This window comes from Parasteatoda tepidariorum, chromosome 10 (assembly GCF_982258835.1).
Source record: "Parasteatoda tepidariorum strain Cologne lab strain chromosome 10, Ptep-v5.0, whole genome shotgun sequence".
Taxonomy (NCBI): Eukaryota; Metazoa; Arthropoda; class Arachnida; order Araneae; family Theridiidae; genus Parasteatoda; species Parasteatoda tepidariorum.
In genome coordinates this window covers 63822117-63847050 of record NC_141764.1, presented here as the reverse complement: position 1 = coordinate 63847050, position 24934 = coordinate 63822117, and the positions used below count along the sequence as shown (strand labels likewise).

Genomic DNA, 24934 nt, shown 5'->3' with positions numbered 1-24934 from the left:
TTTCAAAAGCGGTCATTAAGAAACAGTCTTTAATGATCCAAATTTTGAAATCTATTTATTTTCTCCATTACAATTAAATTTTCTAATCAGAATATTTCTTTCCGAAATATTAGGAATATTTTAAGAGCGGTCATTGAGAAACAGTCTTTATTGATCCGAATTTTGAAATCTATTTGTTTTCTCCATTACAATTAAATTTTCTAATCAGAATATTTCTTTCTGAAATATTAGGAATATTTTAAGAACGGTCATTGCAAAATAATCTTTATTGATCTGAATTTTGAAATCTATTTGTTTTCTCCATTTCAATTAAATTTTATGATCAGAATATTCCTTTCTGAAATATTGGGAATATTTTAAGAATGGTCATTGAGAAACATTCTTTATTGATCTGAATTTTAAAATATATTTTTTTCTCCATTACAATTAAATTTTATAATCAGAATATTTCTTTCTGAAATATTCGGAATATTTCAAAAGCGGTCATTAAGAAACAGTCTTTAATGATCCAAATTTTGAAATCTATTTATTTTCTCCATTACAATTAAATTTTCTAATCAGAATATTTCTTTCCGAAATATTAGGAATATTTTAAGAGCGGTCATTGAGAAACAGTCTTTATTGATCCGAATTTTGAAATCTATTTGTTTTCTCCATTACAATTAAATTTTCTAATCAGAATATTTCTTTCTGAAATATTAGGAATATTTTAAGAACGGTCATTGCAAAATAATCTTTATTGATCTGAATTTTGAAATCTATTTGTTTTCTCCATTGCAATTAAATTTTATAATCAAAATATTTCTTTCTGAAATATTAGGAATATTTTAAGAACGGTCATTGAGAAACAGTCTTTATTTTTCTTAAGTTTGTAATTTTAAGCGACGTTTTAATAATTTGATCAATTTTGAACTTTTTATTTGTTATATTGCTCAATACCTTTTTTTAATTATTGTAATAGGATCTTTTGGAAAACGTTTTTCTTCATATAACTTTTAAGAAGTACTATATCTTTTTTTTTAATTCTAGGTTATACATCAAGATATTTTATCTCACAAACCCCTATTGGATAACGTATTTGAGAAAGCAAATGAGCTTATGGCTGTGACTGGGGATAATTCCATACCATCATACATAGAAGAAGTTAAAATGATGTATAATGCAATGTGTTCCAAGTCTGAGGTAATACATTATTTTTATTATTGAGCTTCTAGCTTTTGCCTGCTTGAAAGTATTTTTAATGTTGTAGTGAGAAAGATTTATGTCTACAGCTTTTCTGTTAGCATGAAACTTCGAAATAACTGTTTTTTTTACATGATTACAGGGCTTACTTGATAAACTGAAAAATGGAATTAAAGATCATCAGCTGTACTTGGACAGATGTCGTGAATTCCAAGATTTTGTATCGAATTGTAATTTGAAATTGCAAGAATGCAAAGATACCACTGGAGAGAAAAACAACATCGCCAGTCGGCTTGAAACATTAAAGGTATAGTTACCTTATTTAGAGCTTACTTATAAAAAAGAATTATAATATCTGTTAACTAGGCCTAGCTAATGCAGCGTCTGAGTAGGTTTTTAATTATAAAAATTATACCACCAACGCTTTGTATTTTGATTAAAACTATTGCTTTTCTTAATGTTGCGCCATTTTCAGAATTAGTATAGAAGGCACAGTCTAAAAATGTATAAACCTTAACCTAACACTCATGAGTAGCTGTTACAAACTTTGTCTACTACAACTACAAGTTTACTGCAACTACTCTGTTTGAAATGCTGTTAACTACAACTACTTTTTTTTAAAAATTTAATGACTACAAACTACTTTGGAATTATAGTAGCTACTTAACTACTTAAGGGAGACTAACTTTGCTGGAGAACTTAATTTACATCGATGTTCAAAATGGTCTTCAATAAGAAATTGGCTTGCATTAAATACAAAGGAATAATTAAGAAATATTTATTCATGTTTACATGATCCAGTTACTTATTCCAAAACATATTTTTTGAATTTTTTCATTTAACCTTCAACATTCGATTGCGAATATTAAATTTAAGAAATGCAAAACTGTCAAATACTTGCAATTTTTTAGTTGTTTGATGCTCATATATTTCTTCAAAGAAGTTAAGTACATCGAAAATACGTTTCCTTCCTTTGAGATAACATCAATGTTTCAGGAGTAAGCATTCGCATGTGAAAGAGTGACCAAGGTGATTAATTATCAATTTTTTGTAATGACTAGTTAAAATGTTAGTTATGCGTGATTTCATTATGCGATTGAACCATCTGACTAAGGGTTGTTTGCAGCTTCTTTTAAGTTAGAGGAACCACTAGGGCAGAAGACTGACTTGACCTCTGGATTCACCTGCAGTCGTTAGCTGAGCAAAGTGGGACGGCCTTCACGCCTTGGGTGACCCTACCAGGAGAATATTCTCCCGACGTACTTCTGCTGGTTGATCGGGACTATCTGCAGATATATGGGGAACCGATGCTATGGGGCTTTCTGGACCTGGTCTAGGCTTTCCTTCCCCAGGGGATGTGTAACAACAACATGCGTGATTTTAAAAACGTAAATTCTGTTGAAACTCAGCTGCAGTCTCTGGGTCATTTTCCATTGCATCTATTGACGGACCCGCGAAGACTTGTACCTGGTGGTTTAAGGAATATAGTATTCGTCTCCAAGTGTCATGACCAGGTTCGAATTCCAGTGTTGGCTGGTTAGATACGAATTCTGATCCCGGCTCATACTGATCACAGTGGTAGATGAATCCCTTTCCTTCTGGCTAATAGTGAGAATTATTCGTGGTTTTCCTCTCCATGTAACGCAAATGCGGGTTAGTTCGATCAAAAAGTCCTCCACGAAGGCTATTTTGTCCAAATCCTTGATCCATGAGTTCTCTTGTCTTCAGGGTTGGGTTCAAAATTACAAGGCTACAGAGGTGAACATAAACTCAGAATCAGCTGTTCAGGAATAGGCTCTAATCAGTTATTCAATATCGATTGTAAAATTAAATTAAATAGGTTTGTTTTATTTGACGACCGGGTTTTCGAAAAACAACTTAAAAGTTGATGATTGTGGGACACGCTGAATGAGTATACCTTTGTTTTCAAAGAAAAGTGCCCTGTAGCGATATTAATCTTTCACCTTTGTTTTTCAGGAACTCAGTACAAAACAGGCAGATGGTAATAAAAATCTTTCAGAGTTAGAGAAACTTTCAAATATTGTGTGTAAAAATACCAGCGATCATGGCTGCGAAATCATCAAACATGAAATGAAAGAGCTCTCCGACTCATGGAGTCAGTATACAACGACATTGCTTGAGGGTAAATGCAATTTAGAAAACATCATCCAACAGTGGCTTAGTTTTGAGAAAAATGTTGAGAAACTCAACAACTGGTTCAAAGAAATTGATGCTGCTTTGAAAAAACCTCAACTGCAATCCACGCTGCAAGAAAAAGAAGAGCAATACACATTCATAAAAGTAATTAAATATTTTATCCCAATTACATGTATGAATAGTTGCTGCAGTTTTTAACTTTATGTAAGGCTATAAATTATTGATCATGTTCGTGACTTATCAAATCATGACTTAATAAGTCATGTTGTTCATAAGCATAAACTGTAAATTCGTTTAGCTTCAATCACATCTAATTTAATGTTTCCTTTGTGTTTTAAATATCTCAGGAGTTGAATGAAAGGGTCCTATCATGTCAAAAAGACTTGGATAATTTGACGGATGAGGCTCATTCTTTAACTCAATCTTCTGGTGTGGAGAACATCAAATTTGAAGTTTCCCAGCTCAACGTCAGATACCAAAATCTCGTTTCACTAGTTAAGGTAAAATTATTTTTATAGTTTGTTGAGTTATTTTCGTTGAAGTGTGCTGTTTAAAACATTAAGTTTTTTTCCCCTCTAGTCTTTGTTGCATCGTTGGGATCTTATAGTCCAAGATCATAAGGCTTATGAGCAAAAAGCTGAAGAATTTTCTGAGTGGTTATCTTCTGGAAGAAAAGTTTTAGCAGAAATTGAAACGGAAGAAAGTTTGGAGCAGAGCATGATTAAGTTGCAGGTATTACTTTTTAAAAATGCGCTCTTGTTATTTTAGTAAATTATTACTGGTAAATATTTATAAAATGCTAAAAGAATGATTTAAACGAATATTTTAACCCATTTTTTTTTAAAAGAAGATTTTAAAGTTTACATAAATGCGAAGTGATAAAGTATCTCCGTGCGTCGAATTTTTTCGAATATTAAAGTTTTTAATCGAAACGTTCACTCAAAATAGTCGCCATGTTACTGTTTCCTGAAAACGAGTTTTTCAGACATATATAGTATCAATTTTAGCCATTTTTGAAGAAAATTCAATGAAAAATTGGGATTTTTGTACAATTAATTTGCCGTTATGTAGGCCTAAAGTACTGTCATTAATTTTTTAGCATTTGGTTTGAATAATAAAAATTAATGGTTTAGAGTAAACTTTTATTATAAAAATTAACTGTCATTTCCTTAAATTTATTAAAAAGGTTACCCAGTGTTTGACTTACTACTCAACCTAAAAATTTTATCTCACCGAAGTAAAGATTATTACACTAATATATTATAATTACCAATCAAATCAATTACCAAAAATTCCATAGCGTAATTTTAATTTATATCAAAAAATAGAACTCAGAAAATTAAGATCTATTTTTAATAGTTAAGTACATCGTATTATTTTTTTAGATCAGCACATCGTTCGATTTAAAAATTTTAATCTAACTTAAGTTCATTTAAAAAAATACTATCTATTTCATACTAAATAACTTTTGAATGAGGTTTCGCTCACAGACAGAAATAGAATCGAAATTTTGCAAAGTTTGATATAAAAAGTGCTTCTCAATAAGGAAGTTATTTTTGCAAGTTTTTCAGTAAATGTATGCTTTTTATTTAGGTTTTGGTAAACGACAAGTTGCAAGGTCAACAGCTCTTGACAGAAACAGTGCAAAGCGGTGAGAGGCTTTACCAAGATACTGCGACTGCCGGTCGGGAATCCATTCGAGAAAGATTAAGAGAACTACGAGACAAATTTGATTTATTCTCCAATAATGTTATTGAGGTTCAAAGGCAGTTAAATTCACTAAACCACCATTGGGTCAGTTTCAAAGACACTTTCAAACAAGTGAGTAATTTGTAGGAAACATCATTTTTCTCACTACCAAAAAATATAAAACTATTTTAATTAAATTTCCACATTATCTGACTTCGCTCATTATTTTTCTCATTACCGAAAAATATAAAATTATTTTAATTAAAATTCCACATTATCTGACTTCTCTTATTTAGAAAAGACACTATTTAATATGTATAATGGAGTTTTGGAAACTAAGCGTTGAATTTAAAATGCGAGGTGCCCTTTAAAGTTCTTATCTACACTTTTCACTTTAGAATGGCAATAATAAGAATTCTAGAATTAGTGTCTAGGTACAGTAAAAGGGTTATGATGGACAACCCGCTTTCTCCGCAGTATGGTGGAAATCTGTGATGTTAGAGTTCTTATCTCGTAAAGAGTACAAGAGAAGGGCTGGGATAGCCTGGTCGGTGGGGCGCTGGGCTCATGTCCGAGAGTTCGTGGGTTCGAACCCCGCCGACCGAAGACTCTCCGTGTAGTAAAATGGTGACTGATGCACGCTAGATCTGTCGAGTCGCAAAGTCCTCCATGTTCCCATAACAAATCAAACCTCTGGGGGTACTGAAATGGAGATTGATCGTTCTCTGGTTCAGGTCAAAATTATGATCTGTGGATGAATGAATGGATGTATGAATGGGTCCGCTCTATAAACGGGCGTGACGTAATGGGTGTGGCAGAAGTCGAATTCTTGGCCATAGATGGGGCCACTGGAAAACAAGAACAATCGCACCCCGCTACCTTAACAGGCAACACGAAAGCAAGCAAGTACAAGACAAAATATACGAAACTATATATATGCTACACGAAAAGACATATTTCTGCTAAAAAGTTATTAATACTTTGTTCTAAATTTTTAACACTCTGGCGTGGCGAAATGATCTTAAAAAATATTATACGTCACAAAATATTTTGCCTTTTTTGCCAGTCAGAAACCTAAACTTTACAGTTTTTCACTCGATGGTGCTGTAATCAAATTCATCTTGTACCCCTTATCCTGTACGCTATGATTAGACTTTACTTTTTAAATTACAGCTGAAGTTGCTTGAAAGTTAAGAGAAGGAGAGTGGAACTTAGCCAACATCCAGCACACTGTATTAAATCAGTACGCCATATATGATTAATTTTTTCGGCACATTAATTGTAAATAGATGTTAGTATATGCTACTAACAATGCACTTCCTAAGCATACCAATAAAAAATAAATGCTGCAAATATCATTTCAGATTCTAAACTGGATGGATGTAACAGAGCGAACACTGGCATCTGATGACATGAATCTTCCAACACTACAAGATATAATGCCACGGTTATTAAAATATAAGGTAAGCTGTAGTAATAGACTGTGGATTTTCATAAATTCATTTAAAACATATTCATAATACGTTTTGTGTGAAATTGTATGTACACACAAACTAACGAATTTTGCGTACTTTACAAATTAGCTACACCAAAATAATGTTTTAATTAAAAAAATTCTTCATGCCATATTTAATTCGAAAATAAATGTTTAAAATTAAGAAATAATTTTAAAATTTCATCGTTCCTAATATCATTTTCTCAGAAAATTTCTTAACAATAACAGTCTGCAAGCTATTTAAAAACTCTATTTAGCATTTTATTTAAAACTTTAAGTCAAAGATTTTCCTGCTTTTTTTCATAAGTTCATTAATGGCTAAAGTATTAAATCTTCAAAATTAACTTTTTGCCAAGCATTGAAAACACAATATCAATGTTTTTTTAAGATAACACGTAACATTTTTTTTTACTTCAGCATAAGATTTTTGACAGATCTTAAATATTTTCGTATCGCTCATTTCAAATTTGCAATCGGCGTTATATATAACAGGAGATCGCATAAATGTTGCGATAAACTTCTAGGGGAGTTACAGCACATCTTCATGATTAAACTTGCATAGATACCCATGTTCGGAATGTCATACGTCACTAGGGGAGCTGTCCTATTATGACATTGTTTTTCTTTCTTTTGCCGTGTACGTGCTTCTGAACAGGTCATGATAACAATGCGCCTCTGACGGCGTATGAAGACAATTCCAGGCATGTGTTCCGAGGCAATTTTAATCCAAGTAGCGTGCTCTAAGTTTAAAAATGTTATATGCAACAGGGGTTCGCATAACTGTAGAAAACTTCTAGGGCAGTTACGGCACATCATCAGAATTAAAATTGCATAGGAACTCATGTCTGGAAATGTCATAATACGCATCTAGGGGTGCTTTCCCATTATGAAGAGTTTCTTCGTGTGCTTCTGAACAGTTCATCATAAAGAAGAGCGTAAAGCCACGTAGGATTACCTTTCTGGACACGGGTTCCTATGTAATTTTAATCCTGATGATGTGCCGTAACTCCCCTAGAAGTTTATCGCTATATTTATGCTATTTCCTGTTATCTATAGCATTTTTAAGCTTGTAAATTCGACGAAAAAAAAGACTAATAATTTCATTTTTTTAAAAAACTGCAGATTGGAGAGAGAAACCGATTGCAAATTTGAAATCAGCGATACGGAAATATTTAAGATCTGTTAAAAAAAATCTTATGCTCAAGTAAAAAAAAATATTACGTGTTATCTTAAAAAAACATTGTTACTGTGTTTTTAATGCAGGGCAAAAAGTTAATTTTGAAGATTTAGTACTTTATTCATTAATGGACTAATGAAAAAAACGCAGGAAAATCTTAGACTTAAAGTTTTACATAAAATGCTCAGTGCAGTTTTAAATACCTTGCAGACTGTTATTGTTAAGAAATTCTCTGAGAAAATAATATTAGGAATGATGCAATTTTAAAATTATTTTTTAATTTTAATGATGATGTGCCGTAACTCCCCTAGAAGTTTTTCGAAACATTCCTGCTGTCCGCTGTTATGCATAACGCTTTTAAACTTGTACATTTTGACAAAAAAAAAAAAAAAAACAGACTAAAAATGTAACTTAAAAACGTCTGTTGCTTTAGAAGCAAAACTAATTTCAGATTTGCCAATTCCCACACCCGAATCAGGCAAGATCAAGTATTTGTACAAATGCAACAAAAAATATGTTATATTTATATTTTTGATTTAATGTGCCATTTTAACACTATGACTTCAATGAATTATTTTTTAGACTCTAAACCAGGAAAGTGAATCCCATAAGCGGCAACTCGATCTTCTTCAGACAAAAGTTCAGTCGATTGCTCCACTTATGAAGGAAGAAGATTTGTCTCTTTCCATACTTGAAGCAACAGCCCGATTCAACAACTTAGTCTCTGTTATAAAGGTGAGACTATTTTAATTATGCGATATACTTTCGCATTTCTAAGTGTTAGTTACTTTTTATAATGTTAAACTTGTCTTAGGTTTCAATAGAAAAAAAATCTAAAATTTATCATTTTTATTTTTTGGCATCAAATATGGTGTTCTACTAAACGTTTTCTCTTTTAACATTTTCGCATAAATACAGTATTTTTCAATATTTCGAACTTCTATATCTCGGAAACCTTGTTATGTCAAAAAAATATTTTTCTCCATGTCATTACATACCCAAATAATGTTAAATTGAATTCCTATGTCAAAGAGTTTCTTCGCAAAACCTTGTTATGTCAAATATTTTTCGATATCATTTTTAATTTTTGGCATCAAATATAGTGTTCTGCTAGACGTTTTCTTTTTTAACATTATCACATAAATACAGTATACTCTCTATATCTCGAACTTCTATATCTCGAAAACCTTGTTATGTCAAAAATATTTTTCTCCATGCCATTACATATCCAAATAATGTTAATTTGAATTCTTATGTCGAAGAGTTTCTTCTTAAAACCTTGTAACGTCGAATATTTTTCGAAATAGAAATAGAATTTTCTCAAGAAAATCATAATATAAGTTTGTAAACCAATTATTTAAGGCATAGTTATTTTAATTATTTTAGTCTTACTTTTAAAAATAAAATTATCATAATTCTATTTAGACTTACGGTCAACTGTCATTGCATACGTATTTATTGGTAGTTATTTTTATGTTTCATGACTGCACTCTTTAGAGTACTATCTCAGAATACATTTTTCTACTTTTTAGAATATATTCAGTTCTGAGCTTGTGATCTCGAAAACTCGCTATCTCGAAATCTTTTTAGCCTGCCTTCAACTTTGAGATATGGAGAGTATACTGTATTCTTCATTCGAATTTTTACTTTTTTAGGATCACTTAAACAAAATAGATTTCCTGTCCACGTCTTTCCAACAATGTCAAGACCAAAAAGAAACCTGTGAAGAGTGGTGTCAGAAAAACGAAGAAAAGCTCAATCTTTTCTCAGACCTTACTGGTAATCGAGCACTTCTAAAAGATAACGAAGAAAAATTAATGGTAGGTATTTTACCACGCTTATATCAACTTGCCTTCGTGTATTTCTGTTTGGGTGGAATTTTGCAATCGATTTTAAACTAACTTCCCGACTAGCTACAGACTTCAAATTTGGCACATAGTTCAGAATTGGATGACTATGCAAGAAAATGAAGAGAAAAAAGACATACGAAGTAAAATAAAATTAAAATTAAAAGAAAAAGTAATATTTTCGCGATTGTCTTTTGTTGTCGATTCGATTATTTCAAATTAGTGTCACATGTCAGTTGAAAAGTTTTGTGTACAGTGAGTGAAAAAATTAAGATTTTGGGAGTATATAAAAAAAAAATTATATTTTTAAAAACCACGTTTTTGTAGTGGAGAATAATAATTAGGAAACAAAAATTTGAAAAACGAAAAACTTGAGGCGCATGAAATACATAACAGTACATATACACATTTTCTTACTCATACACACGCGCAACCACATACACATCCACATACACATGCATATACACAAACATATTCCACGTCCTCATTCAGATACAATTACATCTATACATTCACATATTCTCATGAGCACACATACTGTTACTGTTATGTATTTCATGCTCCCCACGTTTTTCGTTTTTCAAATTTTTGTTTCTTAATTATTATTCTCCACTACAAAAACGTGGTTTTTAAAAATATTATTTTTATTTTTATTTCTTTATTTATTTATATCCAGACATTCGTAATTAATAGCCCCTCAATTCCAGTAAAATTAGAGTTTTTCTTCTGAAAAATTAATACCAAAGGGCCGGCCTGGTGGCCGAGCGGTTAGCGTGCCTGACTGCGAAGCCATAGGCTGCGGGATCGAATCCCGCTCAGGGCATGGATGTTTCTCTCTCTCTCTTTGTGCTGTCCTCTGTTGTGTGCGTGTATGATGTGTGAATGTGGCCCACCCTATAAACGGGTTTGTGGCAGTGTGGCGTGGGCAGTGTTGCTCGCCTCCGTGACTTTGGTTCACAGGTGCCCACTGGGTAACGCGAAATGAGCAACAATTCTGGCATAGTATAGGCAAGGATTCAAATTCAGTGCCTGCCATTGGAAAAAAAATACCAAAGGCTTAGCTTTGTTATGTTATTATAAAAGTTACTTGAAAAATAACTTGGATTATTAAATAAATAATCCCAAGAAACTGAAGCGGTAATAGGTTACTTGATTAAAAATTTCATTTGCTTAAAAAAAGCTTCAAATTGGAAGTAACAGTCGACAAGCTTTAAGCGCTCAAAAACAGGCACCCATTTTCATGACTTGCTGGACGTGAATGAGAAGAAACACAAGTGATTTGAAATATAAATATGAAAACTTTTGAAGTGAATAAAGGTTTTCATAGAGTAACTTGGATTATGTTTCTTATGTCACACTTTTAACCTCCTGTTGAATAAATATCCAAGGAAAATTGAACGTGCTTTTGAATGGAGGAAAGCAATAATTAAAATTAAATTATTCAAATATACCACTGGATGAAAACTAAGCTTTGATTTTAATCAACAAATGGTCTTTTATTGTTTTAATGATTTCAACACCTTTACTTTTTATTCGCTTTAAAATCAATACCCCTTATTAAATGTCATCTTTTTCTTGTATTTTCATATGGCACTTGCTAACTATATTATCTCGTAAACTGGAACTGTATTACCATATTAGGGTACTTAAGTATCGTTATATATTAGTATGAAGGAGGTAATTTAGTTTATTTAGTTCTAGTTTATCCAAAAATAATATTTTAAAAAACTGCTCTAGTTTACAGTGTTGCATATACTGCATTTCTTCAATATTATAGTGTTATTTTTAAAATCAAAATGTTTTGCACTTTTTTTGCAATTCTTCCATTTTTTTGAAAAATACTAATTTTTGGAAACAACGCCACTATTAAATTATGAAAACCCGGTTTTATAATTCGTACATAGTTTAAGAATATAGTTTTAAAAATTCTTGATGAACTGCAGGAGGAAAAAATTCCGAAACAATACGATTGAAACGTGTGTCGAAACATTATTTTTCAGAAATTTATCATTAACTTTATTTTTTCTATTAATTTAAAATGATTTATAAAAATATTTTCCCCATATTTATTTTCTAAGGATCATTTATTCTGTGATTTTAATTTGCAAAATTTATCCACTTCACAAATTTTTGAAATTTTTTCAGTATTGATAGCATTTCAGTAATTTATATGATTTAATACGAAAAAGTGATTTCTGCTTCGTCAAACTTACTATGATAACTTATCATAAAGCAGTATTTTTAAACATTTTCGAATTTTTTAAAATCTTAAAATTGTTTTGATGATTTTATTCTGAATCCACATTTAAATTATAGAATTGTGGAAGCTTTTCAATACAAGAATGCCTTAAATTTAAACCGGAACATAATAAAATGCACTTCTTTTGATGATAAAGTTTATGTAAATTGCATGCATTTTAAATATTACTTTTATCGGATGCATTTTAAATATATTTAAATATTTAAATAGGACCTGAAGGAGCACTTACCAGAAGGACAAACCAAAATAGATCTTTACAAAAAGTCACTCCAACAAATCTCTCCATCAATCACACCCAGGGATTTTGAACAATTAGTCAAATGCCAAGCTTCTTTCGAGAAGAGACTTCAAGATCTATCCACTAACATTGATGAAACATTGAAAAAACTGGCAGAAAAATTTAAGCAATGGGAAATTTATGATGAGAAATGTAATTCCATGACTGGATGGTTAGAAATCATGGAACACAAAATCAAGGAATTTTCTCCCAAAACAACTGTTGAAGAAAAGACTGAACAGCGTGATAAATTCCAGGTTGCTTTTTTTGTCTTATTTTATTTCATAGAAATGCAAGAAAAAATTAAAAGCATGACTGTATTTACAAGAGATAATTTCTAAATAAGTTATTTTGTTTTTTATCTAGCTATAATAAAGCATGAAACATTATAATAGATTTACAATCAAAATCTAATCTGAAATAGATTTAGAATCAATACAATCAATAAATCTAAAAAAGATTTAGAATCAATACAATCAATAAATCTAAAATAGATTTAGAATCAATACAATCAATAAATCTAAAATAGATTTAGAATCAATACAATCAATAAATCTAAAATTGATTTAGAATCAATACAATCAATAAATCTAAAATTGATTTAGAATCAATACAAAATCAAAGAATTTTCTCCCAAAACAACTGTTGAAGCAAAGACTGAACAACGTGATAAATTCCAGGTTGCTTTTATTTTGTCTTATTTTATTTCATAGAAATGCATGAAAAAATTAAAAGCATGACCGTATTTACAAGAGATAATTTCTAAATAAGTTATTTCGTTTTTTATCTAGCTATAATAAAGCATGAAATATTATATTAGATTTAGGGATATTTTGTCTAAAAAGGCTTTTAAATTCCATATCTAAAAATATGCTGTGTTTAATACATTGCTTAGAGTACAGTTTGGTGTTTGGTAAAAGACGGATGTTACAGATCCTGTTATTGCTCGATTTAAATTAAATAGTAGTGTAAACTATTTTTCTATTCTTCCCTTGCTCCATTTCAGTTTTAAAGTTAAGCCTGTTATTTAGATACTGAATAACAGCTACTTACTTTGTTAAGATGCATTTTGCAAACTAAGTGAACGAGACGTTAAAAATGAATACCTTATAATTTCCTAGACTGTAGTAGAATCCCGCATTAATAAGACTATCAAGCTCTCCTATCTTATAAAATAATGCTATTTAACGCATTTTATACGATTTTGCAATTGTTATGAAGTTGAAGCAGTTATTCATGATTGTTGAGTTTTACGCAATGCCTTGCTATTATTATTATGCGATGCTAAGAACAAAAATGATGCAAAGCGCCAAAATTGTAAAACTGAACAGAGTTGTAATCTAAATTTAATTAGTTAAAAAATAAATTCCAATGCTGTATTATTTAGATTCATAAAGATATGTAAAATTTGAGAACTTTTTTTTGCTTTAATTTAATTTTCATCAAGGCGAAAAAATCCAGTCAAATAAATAATTTCTTGAAGTTTTATAAATAGTTAAAATATTTTTTTTCAATATTTATGCTATTTGTTTCAGACAATTCCTTTCAGGAAGGCAGAATACAATCTAAAAATTAAGACTTTGCTTCATTTTTATTTTCCTTCGCGTAAAAGTTTCGAAGAACACCTTTAAATATCCAAATCCTATGTAAATTGACTGTTTTAGCAAATAATAAAAGTTGAAACAATTTTACACCTGTGCTAAATATAATTTTTTTTAATTAAAATGAAATAACCGAATGAATGAAACAGAGCCGATAATTTTAATTTGAATAGTAATTAACATTTTGGTTATTGCACTTTCTTTCATTTTTTTTGTATATTAACAGATTACTGACAAATTGTATTAAGACATTTTTGTCTTTCAGTAACTAATTCATATTTACTGTAATAGAATTTATTTTTATGAGCATGTATTATAGAAGACATTAGTTTTATTTATTTATTTATTATTTTTTTTACTTATGAAATACTTTTTACTCACTATATGTATGCATGCATGATATTATTTTATAACATAGTTGTTTAGTAAACTAACGCATTATTATTTGTTTTTATTCATTTTTTTGCATGTTTTTTGTTTAATTTGGCATTTTGGAAACATCATTGATTGCTCTAGATGTTGCTTCAAGGGAGCTATGCAAATAATTTGGATGATATTTTAAATCCGCCTGACACAGACACATCTTCTCAAGTAAGACACAAATGGTGTTGAAAACTGTTTTTTACTTTTAATTGAATGATATATTCTTTACTTATCGTCAAATTTTGTTATATATAGAATGCATATGTCTTTCTGGGCCTTAAACGTATCTTCCTTTAATTTAATGGCTTTTATTTCAATAGCGTTTAACATGATGTTTGGATGTTGAATGTTGAAGACTGTTTAACATGATGAAAACTTTTTTTTAAGCTTATATTAAAACAAGTACGCCTTCAACTTATTTTTGTTGCCAGACAGAAAAAGGTACAAGTAAGAAAAAATTTGAAAAAACAATACATTAATTAAATTGTAAGACTCTGTACCACAAAATGAACATAGATGGAGTTAGGCTACAAATTCATATAAGAACTTCATCTATTCGTGGATCACCATATGAAATATAGTTTCCTAAGTATTTCATTGCAGAGTGTTGCCACACAATAACAATAACCTATTAATTATGAATGGATTGTGAAAAATTTATTCAATATATTTTAGATCAAAACTGAATAGTTATGCTAGCTTACAATTTTTTTTAAACGCTCTGATACGCTAAAGCTAATATTTCTGAATCTCTTATTAAATATGCCTTTATTCTTGTATCCTGAATCTGTTTTTGTGTACTCTGAAATTATTTAGGCTTTACTCAATGAGCTTCAGGCTAAAGAAGCTGATTTTGATGTTTTGTCTGATGAATCACAAGATTTGATTGCTACGAGTGGGGAATTGAGAATATCAATGGCAACTTCTCAACTCGTTTCAAGATTCCAATCCATGCTTCTAACCTGCAAGGTAATGTATCAAAACCGGTTTATTATTCTAACTGGTTTTATTTCTAACTATCATTGCACTCTTTTTTTTTAATATTTGCAATCATTTTTCGGTACATTTCTAAATAAATAAATGTTTTGCTAGTTGAACCATTAAACATTTTGCGTAAAGATATTAAGAGTAAAATAAGATATAAAGACAATATAGGCTTAAAGATATAAAGTAGTAAAGTTATTAAATGTTTTAAAATGCTTGTACATTGGCTTGGTTGATATTTTTGAATTTCTGTCACATTCAGTTACAAAGCTGGTATAAAGTATCATTTGTAATTAAAAGTTTCAGTTACAAAGCTGGTATAAAGTATCATTTGTAATTAAAAGTTTATCTATTAAAATATTTCCATTCTAATGTTTGACAGAAAAGTTTTCACGATTGCCACGTATGAAACAATAGATTAAAAATAATTTCGAAATACATTTTGAATAAGAATTAATCGGAACAACAACATTCTCAGTTTATCTATTAAAATATTTCCATTCTAATGTTTGACAGAAAAGTTTTCACGATTGCCCCGTATGAAACAATAGATTAAAAATATTTGCGAAATACATTTTGAATAAGAATTAATCGGAATACCAACATTCTCAGTAAATTCGGTTTAACGTTGTAATAGCATACCGGTTTTTTGAACCATAATTTGATCCAAATTTGTTTCAACCTTATTTCCATTCAGGTTCAAACATAACATCATGCAATCAAATTTTGAAAGTCTGATGATTTGCTTCAATTTAGCACAATATTAAGGTTGCGGGAAGTGTGAAGAATAATGTGGTTCAACATGCTCCAAAAATTTGTGTAAAAGACTCCTAACTCAATCATGAATTCAATCAATACGTGCATATGATTCTTATTTACAAAAAAAAATTATTATTTTAAAGTAAAAAAAAATATTATTTTAGGGTGAAATGCAAAAGTTTATTTATTTATTAATGCAAAAAAATGAATAACTTTTTTTAAAATTTTTATAGGATTTTTTTAAACATTTAAAAATTGATTGTTTCAACTATTTAGTTACATATAATGTTTTGAAGTATCATTTTATTAATTTATACCATTATTTGAATTAGGAATTCAAAACTAAGGGGTGAGTGCAATAATTCACAATCATGTACTACATTATTTATTAAGAGATTGTTTTAAAGAACATAATTTCCTGAAATGTTTAAAACAATTTTCGAAAAATGTAATTTATCTACAAAAAGTTTTTTCGTATTAATGCATTTCAATATTCTTAAATTCTTCTTTTTATAGGAACTTACTCGTAAAAGTGAACAACATGTTGAGGATCATGTTCAATTTAATGAAAAACACAAATCATGTTCCGAATGGATTGAAGATGCTGCTTCTCGCTTTGGAAAAATTAATGCTCTTCCATACTGCAATTGTGATAGTTTACAAGAAAAACTTTCTCAAGTTCAGGTAAACATAAGATTCTATAATCAAATGTAGTACTACTTAAACGTTAGGTTACAATAAGATGGGCAATTTATACTGGTCATACCATATTAGAGCCACACGTTCTTTTGGTTAAGATCAAACTAGTATCTTACTACTATATAATATTTAACAAAAGTATTTTAATCGCTTAAGTATTTTTTTTTCATTTCTTTGCACCTAGTATTTCTTTTGAACATCATAACTTTGGAGTATTCTTTTGTGTTCCTTCTGGTATAAAGGACACTTTCATTGGCAGAGATACACTGCTTTTCTTTTGCAAAACACGAAAGTAATTTAATAAATGCTTCGTTCGTTATGATTTTCGTTTTAACTTCTTTTCAGATAACATTTTTGAAATCTGTTTCGCTTATGTATAGCTTATTAAGGGGTCTGTTTAGAAGAAATTTGGGTCCGTTAACGGACCCTTCACAAAATATCTTTTCATGAAAACGGACCCTTCACAAAATATTATAACTTAAAAACGGACCCTTGACAAAATAATTTATCTTTCAATCGGACCCTTGACGAAATAATTTATCTTTCAATCGGACCTTTCACAAATTTGTTTATCTTCATTATTGTTTTGTTAATCGAATAAACCCTTCCCAGGAAGGGGGGGAAAGACAGACAGATGTAAACGAACTAAATTTTGTCTTCGGCGGACGCTTCTTCCTTTATTCGTCCGAAATGAATAGTCTAAGTATAGGCTAAGTACCAAATATTTATATATTGCATCGCTAATTTAGTATAGCATCGATTGCTGTTTATTTTTTAAAATTTAATATTTTTAATTGTAATTTTACAGCGTTGAGCGCAATCTTGCATGTCTTTATGATTAAAAAACTCCTTGAAAAAGTTTTTTTTGCAATAACGGACCCTATTTGCACAAATTCACAAAAGCCGGACCCTGGTTAAAAGAATCTGACTTAACGTCTATTTTATATTCACAAATTACGAGTAATTTTTTCACACTTTTGCAAAAGCGGACCTTTCACAAAATGTCTGGACAGATCCCTGTTATTTAAGCGTGTAAAAGTTGTTGTTGTTTTTTTAATTTTGGGGAAAAATGAATTCTATTTATTAACTTACATTTTAACTTTTTATGTTAAATTTTTTGACATTATATATTTATTCATCATATAAATATCTTTGTTTGAATGTATTTGGTAGGCTTTTCTTCAAACTAAAGATGAAGGTCTCAACCTGCTGAGTGCTACGGTGCAGTACGGAGAACAATTACAAGTGGGATCTTCTCCGGAGGGATGGGAAACAGTTCAAGTAATGCTGCAAAACCTTCAAACAGCTTTTGATAAAGTGTTTGATGATGCTGCCAGCTTAGATAGGTCACTGCAATCTACTCAGTTCGTATGGTCTGAGTTCGAAGAGACTTTACAAAGGCTCCAACTTTGGATAACAAACTGTTCCTCCAACTTTCACGATTCCCCCAAATTGGGAACAAGTCTTGATTCTAAGAAAGGACTACTTCGTACATATAAGGTAAACAATAACTAATGTTAATATGTTGAATAGTAAAAAGAAACTTTCGCTATAAACGTATATGCTTGAAGAAATACACCAAATCTATATATGAAATTTAATTTGCATACTTTATACTTAGCTTTTATTTTATAACCGGTGTTAGATAGCCGACGTTGATTAGCAGGTGTTCAGCTTTGTACCGCTGTGTTTTTTAACACTACCTGGCAAACTAAAGAATATCAGGATCATATATTGTGAGAGTAAAATTTTTAGTGCAATTACCTGAATTCTCCTTTCACAGAGTGCCGAACCATGATTTGTTTACTGCAGGGGATATCTTATGTTCGTGCTGTGGTCGGTGAGAATCAGGAGCATTATCTGAATTGATTTAAATGAATAAAAACAAAAGAGCCAAAACAGAAAAAAAAATTACCTAAATTAACTGTACATTAAATAAAATGATTTGATGGGACATTTGCTTAAAAACTTACTTTAAACTCTTAATTGAGACAGATTTAAGTTTCAAAAACAAGTTGAATGGCAAAAACAAATTCAATATTTTTTTTTAAATTTTTGATGAAAGGGGAGTATGCTTTGAACTTAATTATGCTGAAATGTTCAGTTAACGTATAAAATTTTTTTCTAAAATAGATAGTGATCTGCATGAAGTACTTAAAGTGTCTTATAACTTGACCTAATAGAGCTGTTTGGACCCCGCTATTCGGTTGTTAAATTAATGTAAAATGCTTAAAAATTATTAAACAAGTACTTACAAATTATAAAACTCGTATTTATGTGTTTATCTTAAATTTTACACCATAAAATCTTCAATAAATCATTGAGAAGGTTAATAATCTTTCTACATTAACTGCTCTAGATCTTTTTATGATATTGCTCCAAAGAATCAGGAAGTATTCATATATAATATATATGTTACTGTGAATGACCGAAATCGGTGGTTGTTGACTTCCACCGGTAAATGTTGACAGTGACATAGTCGGTTTGGTGAATGTCCGAAATATATACTAGATTTAGTTAAAGGCCACTGCCTGGTATACCTTTTCCCGATATATCCTACCCTGATATTTTTTTAAGGTTCAGTGCCACTGCCCGGTATACATTTGCCCAATACTCCGAATACTGATGTTTCTCCAAATCTATATTCAGCAGAATAAATTTAATTATATCAACGAATAAATTAATATCAATTCGGATATAATAAATATTTCGGGCATTCACCAAAGCGACTATGTGATTGTTGGCATTCAACGGTGAAAGTCGTCTTGATTTCAGTCATTCTGGGTCGGTCATTACATTACACGTAATTTTTTTTCAATACTTTTTCAGCATAATATATTAAAATGTTTGTATTTTCTTGATACCTAAGCAACTTAATTTAATTTCAGGCACTATTGGTTGACATCAACGGACATGAACGAGCGATTGATGATTTGCAAATTTCGAATGATTGTGTTCCTACTGTTGATAAGAACATGGATGATATTATAAACTCATTAGTTTCGAAGCAAAAGGAATTAAAATCCAAAGCAGAAGTAAGTTAAATTATCTTTTCGTTTTCAAACTAATCATTTTCTAAATTTCGGTTGTATTATCAATTCCTAATACATGTATAACTTCTATTCTTTTTTTTCAGAATTTTTTTTATATTATCTGTTCAAAATATGCATCTAATTTCTGTCTACATTATCTTAAATTTTGTTATATTGTCTATTTATCTGCTATTTACTTTTTTTCTAAAGTTTGGCTGTATCATCAATTTATAATGCGCATCTAAATTTTAATTTCTCATGTCTTATAAATTAATACAGCTATTTAATAGCTGTATCTCCTTTTTATATTCCTTAATTAACGAATCCCTTTATTAACTTTATTTTTTTCTTTCTAAAGAGTGATATTATCAATTGACTGTTCGATATTAATTTTATTAATTTACTGTTATTTACTGATCTACTTTGACTTTAGGAAATTTATTGGTCAGTATTATTTTGACTTATTGCTAAAAGCCTTCTCATTATGCTATGTAGATATTTATTCTAGTTTCATGGATGCATCGGTGGAAATTCATGGTACGTTTGCGTTTTAGTGATGAAGAATTGATTACCACATAGATTTTTTTTAAAATTAAATTTATTATCTATAATAATTAAAGTTAAACAAATATGATCATATTATGCAAAAATGAAATAGTAGGTAGCCTCTCTTATGATGGAAATGAAACGATACATTTTTACACATGATTAAATTTTTTATAAATTTAATAACAGTCTGACTGAGGGGTAGAACCCCCAGTTCTAACTCCAAGAATTTTTAATAAACAGTGGTTAACTCGTCCCTAACGGACACTTAGGAGCATGGGAAGTGATACAGAGGTGGAGATTTATCTAAAGATTAAATAGCCAAATACAATGCCACGACCCCACATTATTATTAAATTTTAAATAATTTGGCTACTGTTAAATCACCAAAAAGACCGTGAGAATAAATATAACCCTATAACTGAGACAGTTTTGTGGTTAGAGAAATAAAGTAGCTTAAGAAATAAAGAGTTATAAATAGATTTTGTGTCCGATTTAATCGAGACAGTGAATTAATGAATTTTGTATTTGTATTGAAATAAAGTGTTAACCGTTGCATTGATTGTTAAGAAGGGAATAAAATATTTATATTAGAATTTTTATAAAATGAAATTATTAGTTTAATTTCTTTTAATAAATAATTGGTAATAAATAATAAATAAATGTAATGTAATAAATAATTAGTTAATAATAAATAGTTGGTTTAATTTAATTAAAATTCAATTAAGAATGATTAAAAAGCATAAATTTAAGAAATAAAAGAAATTTTTAAAATTTAGGAAAAAATGTAATGCCTATAATGGCGTCACATTGGTTAGGATGTGATATTTAGAAGAGAGGAATACCAGCTCAGGCACAATCCATGTCATTTAACTTGTTTCAAAATTGTACAACCGTTAAAAGATAAAGTTTTCAAAAACTGGACTTGGTGATTGGCCATGGTTGTGCGATATATGTATGTATGTATGTATATTTATAGCTCATTCTGTATTTTTTAGGAATACATATCATTTTATGAAAACTCTGTTAATGAGCATGATAAATGGAATAAAGGTGTTGCAGAACTGAAAAGCTGGTTAAACTCAACTCAGTCTGCCATAAACACTTGCAGAGACACGAACCTTGACCGTATATCTCTATTAGGTTCAGTAAGAGACATAAAGGTAATTTTTTTCTGTTGCTATTTCTAAGAATTTTATAATCTACTTTATAAATTGTATTTTATTGCATTGAATTTTAAAAAGAAAATACGTTAAAGTTCAACCTGACACAAATATGATTTAAGTTACTATTATATTCCAATGACCATTCAAGTTGTCAAGATTGGCTATAAAGAATAGAAAATGTTGAATAATTATCGGCGTAAAATATTTTTAGTTTTGTAGAGAAATTTTCTTGTTCAAGATTACTTTTTTGGTTTACGAATCTAGAAATGAATTAGTTGTGAAATAATTAGAAAATTATTCCATAGAAATTATTCAACTGCAATGGCAATGTATAAAAGAAACTAGTAAAAATGAAAGATTAAAAGCTATTTAGTTCTGCATGATTTATTTAGTATTGTAATGCCCAAATCTGATTGATGGTCAGGCTGGAAAAAATTATGAAAAGTTTCACATAGTTAAAAGGCTTAGAGAAAGAAGGTGCTAAGAACATTTTAGTCTATTTACGAATATCTAGCTTTAGATAAGGAAGCAACAGCAAAAAGCTGTTAATAAAACTTTTTACATTGCAAACATCTGCACACACGAATGTTATTTCCCATTAACTCTGTGGATAATTTACTAGCAAACAGTCACAAAAACGGATTGCAGAAGGCTTAAATTCTAAAATAGCCTTATCTGTTCACTTTATTAAAATGAAAAGAAATATTCGAAAACTGTAAAAACCTGTAGAATCTACTCTTAAAACGAGAGAAACTGGGTCATGTGATCAAAGAAAGAACATAAGTTTTAATTAAGAACAAAATATAATAATATTCTCAAGAATTGTTATTTTTTCAAAATGTGAGTTTTGCTAAATTAATAAGCACGTTAGTGAAAAGTGTCACATGGTAACTACTACAATCATTATAATTCTTCGTTCTTATAATAATTTTTTAACCATATGTGTAATGCATTTTTAAAAATTAAGTAATGAAAAATTACACTGGGAAGCATTTTTATTTACTTATTTATTTTGCTTTCTGTTGCATTAGATTTTTTAACGGATCTTGGATATTTTCACAATGTTGATTTGAATCTGCAATTTGTTTCTCTTTCTCTCTCCTTCCAAGCAACAGTTATTTTAAATCAGATTTTAGTCCATTTTTTGTCGAAGTGAGCAAGTTTAAAAGTGTTATATGCAACAGGGATTCGCATAACTGCAGCAACTAACTTCTAGGGGAGTTACGGCGCATCATCAGAATAAAAATTGCATAGAAACCCGTGTCCGTAAATGTGATACTACGTGGCTAGGGCCATTTTCCTATTATGAACTGTTTCTTCGCGTGCTTCTGAGCAGGTGATCATAGAAAAGTGCGTCTGACATGGCATTTCCGGGCATGGGCCACATCCTATGCAATTTTAATTCTGACGATGGAATAACTGCTATGGAATAACTTCCATAGCAATTATTCCACCGTTTGTTATCGTCCTGTTTTCGAGTTTGTTATTTATCGTCCTGTTTTTCGAGACATTTATGCAACTATCTGTTATCAGGGGTCTGCCCAGGCCTAATTTGCCATCGTTTAGTGATACCTTCACAAATTCAACTTTAGGAAAAACGGTAGTTTCAAATATTCACTTTTAGGAAAAACGGTAGTTTCACAAATTCAACTTTACGAAAAACAATAGTTTCACAAAATACTTTTTCTTAAAATTTCATTTTTTTATCCCTTAAGAAACGATGAATCCATATTTTTGTGTTGATTTTTCAATATAATTTTTAATTTTTCGCAAATTATGTCTAAATTTTCACAAAATAGGTACCTTTCAGAAAAAACTAGACAGACACCTGGTTATGTAAAACGTTTTTAAACTTGCACATTTCAATTGAAAATGTCATTTAAAAAAATCAGTAGTTAATTTTAAATTTGTAATCGCCACATTCGAGTTAGGCAAAATCAAATATTTGTACTAATGCAACAAAAAATTTGTTGCCCAGTGTTATTTTTAAGATTCCCAATTATGTCCCAATATTTTATGTGTTACTTTTTTCTCTTCTATATAGAACATAGTTAACAGTTTTTCATCTGAAAAGCCGAAACTGGCTAAGCTAGCAGAATCTCTGCAAAGCGTCATGGCATCTACGCATCAAGATGGACACGTCAAACTATCAAATGAATTGAATAGTCTTCAAGAGTTGTTTAACTCGACGGAACTCTCAGCGAAGTCAACAGCTGAATTCTTGGATGATTTAATGAAGCAATGGTCTGATTATGAAGAACGCGTCGGCGAAGTGAACGCTTGGATGAAAGACATCGAAAATTCCTTGCAAAGTATTTGTTTGAAGGAAAATTTGCCGGATAAGAGAAATCAGTTGGATAAATTGAAAGTACGTGCTTTAAAATGTATCTTAATGTTATTAAATTTTAATTATAAGTTAAATAACTGTCATCCTTTTCATTTATCTTCGGTTCTCGAAATAATTTATTTCACTTTTCAATTAGGAATTTTATTGCAAAAAATAAGTAGTCATCGAACGATTTTTTGTTTAATTTATTTGTGACTGACTAATATTTTATTTGTTTTGTAACTTTAATAAAACTTTTAATAATTATTCATACGCTAAACACTGTAAGCAATTTCTATCACCCGAAATAAATAATCATTAGAGGATTTTATTCAGAAAGCTATCAACTATGTTTTGAATTAGTATCTTAAAAACAAGTGCATAAACTACTGAGATGCACTTGTTTTTGCGGGGGAGAAACATGCATAAAAATGAAGCTATATTTTTTCACTTAGTCAGAATATGTAGTTCAAAACATGTGTTCTATAATCATAAGCACTCGCGAAAAGTTGCAGACAATTACTTTTGAAACAACATTAGATAACGTGTTTAAAGTGGTACAAAATGAGAAAAAAAATCTGATTTTGATTTAAACGCATTTCAGGACTTAAAGTCATTAGTCTATCCACTGTTATCATCTTGCATAAAAACTGCTATAACATTGTAAATAATTGAATTAGCAAAAGTAAAGTATTTTTAGAAAGCAAAGAGTACAGGGATTCTTAATGTATAATAAACTCAATTTCGATAATTTTGTCCGAAATCATGTTTTTTGCACTAGTCAAATACATTATAAAGATTAAGAAGCATCATAATATATATATATATCATAATACAATGTGTGTGCGTGCGTGCGTGCGTGTGTGTGTGTGTGGTCATTATGGAGTGGAACAGATGCAAGGAACACAATGCCTAACATTGTGCATCATTGCTCCTAAAATTTTCAGAAAGATCTCTTTTTGGAAGTTTGGGAAAATAGAAATAGTGTTGCAAGTTTCAATTAATACATTGGTGAACATTAAAAAAATTTACAGCATAACCCGAACAAAATTCTAAAATAGTTTACTTTTCTTCTGACAGAAACATCAAGGTGATATTAGAGAGAAGGAATTAGAAATCGACGCTCTGACTGATAAAATGCAACAACTTCAAAAGGGTCCTAGTAAACGACGCATGAGCAAACTCAACGAATTGGGCATCAGTTATCAGAACCTTGTTTCTAAGGCCAGAGTAAGTTTTTTTTTCACTTTAAAATGTCAAGTTCTGTACATTAAAAGGAACTAAAAGAACTGAAACCATAAATTATTTTTAATA

The 24934-nt window shown here is 30.0% G+C and overlaps 1 protein-coding gene across 1 annotated transcript in view; it reads left to right on the top strand.

Annotated features, from left to right (window-relative positions):
* The window catches only part of LOC107446265 (Muscle-specific protein 300 kDa), a 306758-nt gene that overhangs the window by 168335 nt on the left and 113489 nt on the right, over positions 1 to 24934 (top strand). Inside the window, 18 exon segments of the mRNA XM_087154058.1 lie at positions 1030 to 1182; positions 1325 to 1489; positions 3160 to 3483; positions 3687 to 3839; positions 3919 to 4071; positions 4933 to 5160; positions 6393 to 6491; positions 8283 to 8435; positions 9356 to 9520; positions 12018 to 12341; positions 14202 to 14276; positions 14925 to 15077; positions 16368 to 16535; positions 17724 to 18050; positions 19439 to 19585; positions 21127 to 21291; positions 23339 to 23662; positions 24701 to 24850. Of these exon segments, the coding sequence (XP_087010184.1) occupies positions 1030 to 1182; positions 1325 to 1489; positions 3160 to 3483; positions 3687 to 3839; positions 3919 to 4071; positions 4933 to 5160; positions 6393 to 6491; positions 8283 to 8435; positions 9356 to 9520; positions 12018 to 12341; positions 14202 to 14276; positions 14925 to 15077; positions 16368 to 16535; positions 17724 to 18050; positions 19439 to 19585; positions 21127 to 21291; positions 23339 to 23662; positions 24701 to 24850 (3426 nt within the window).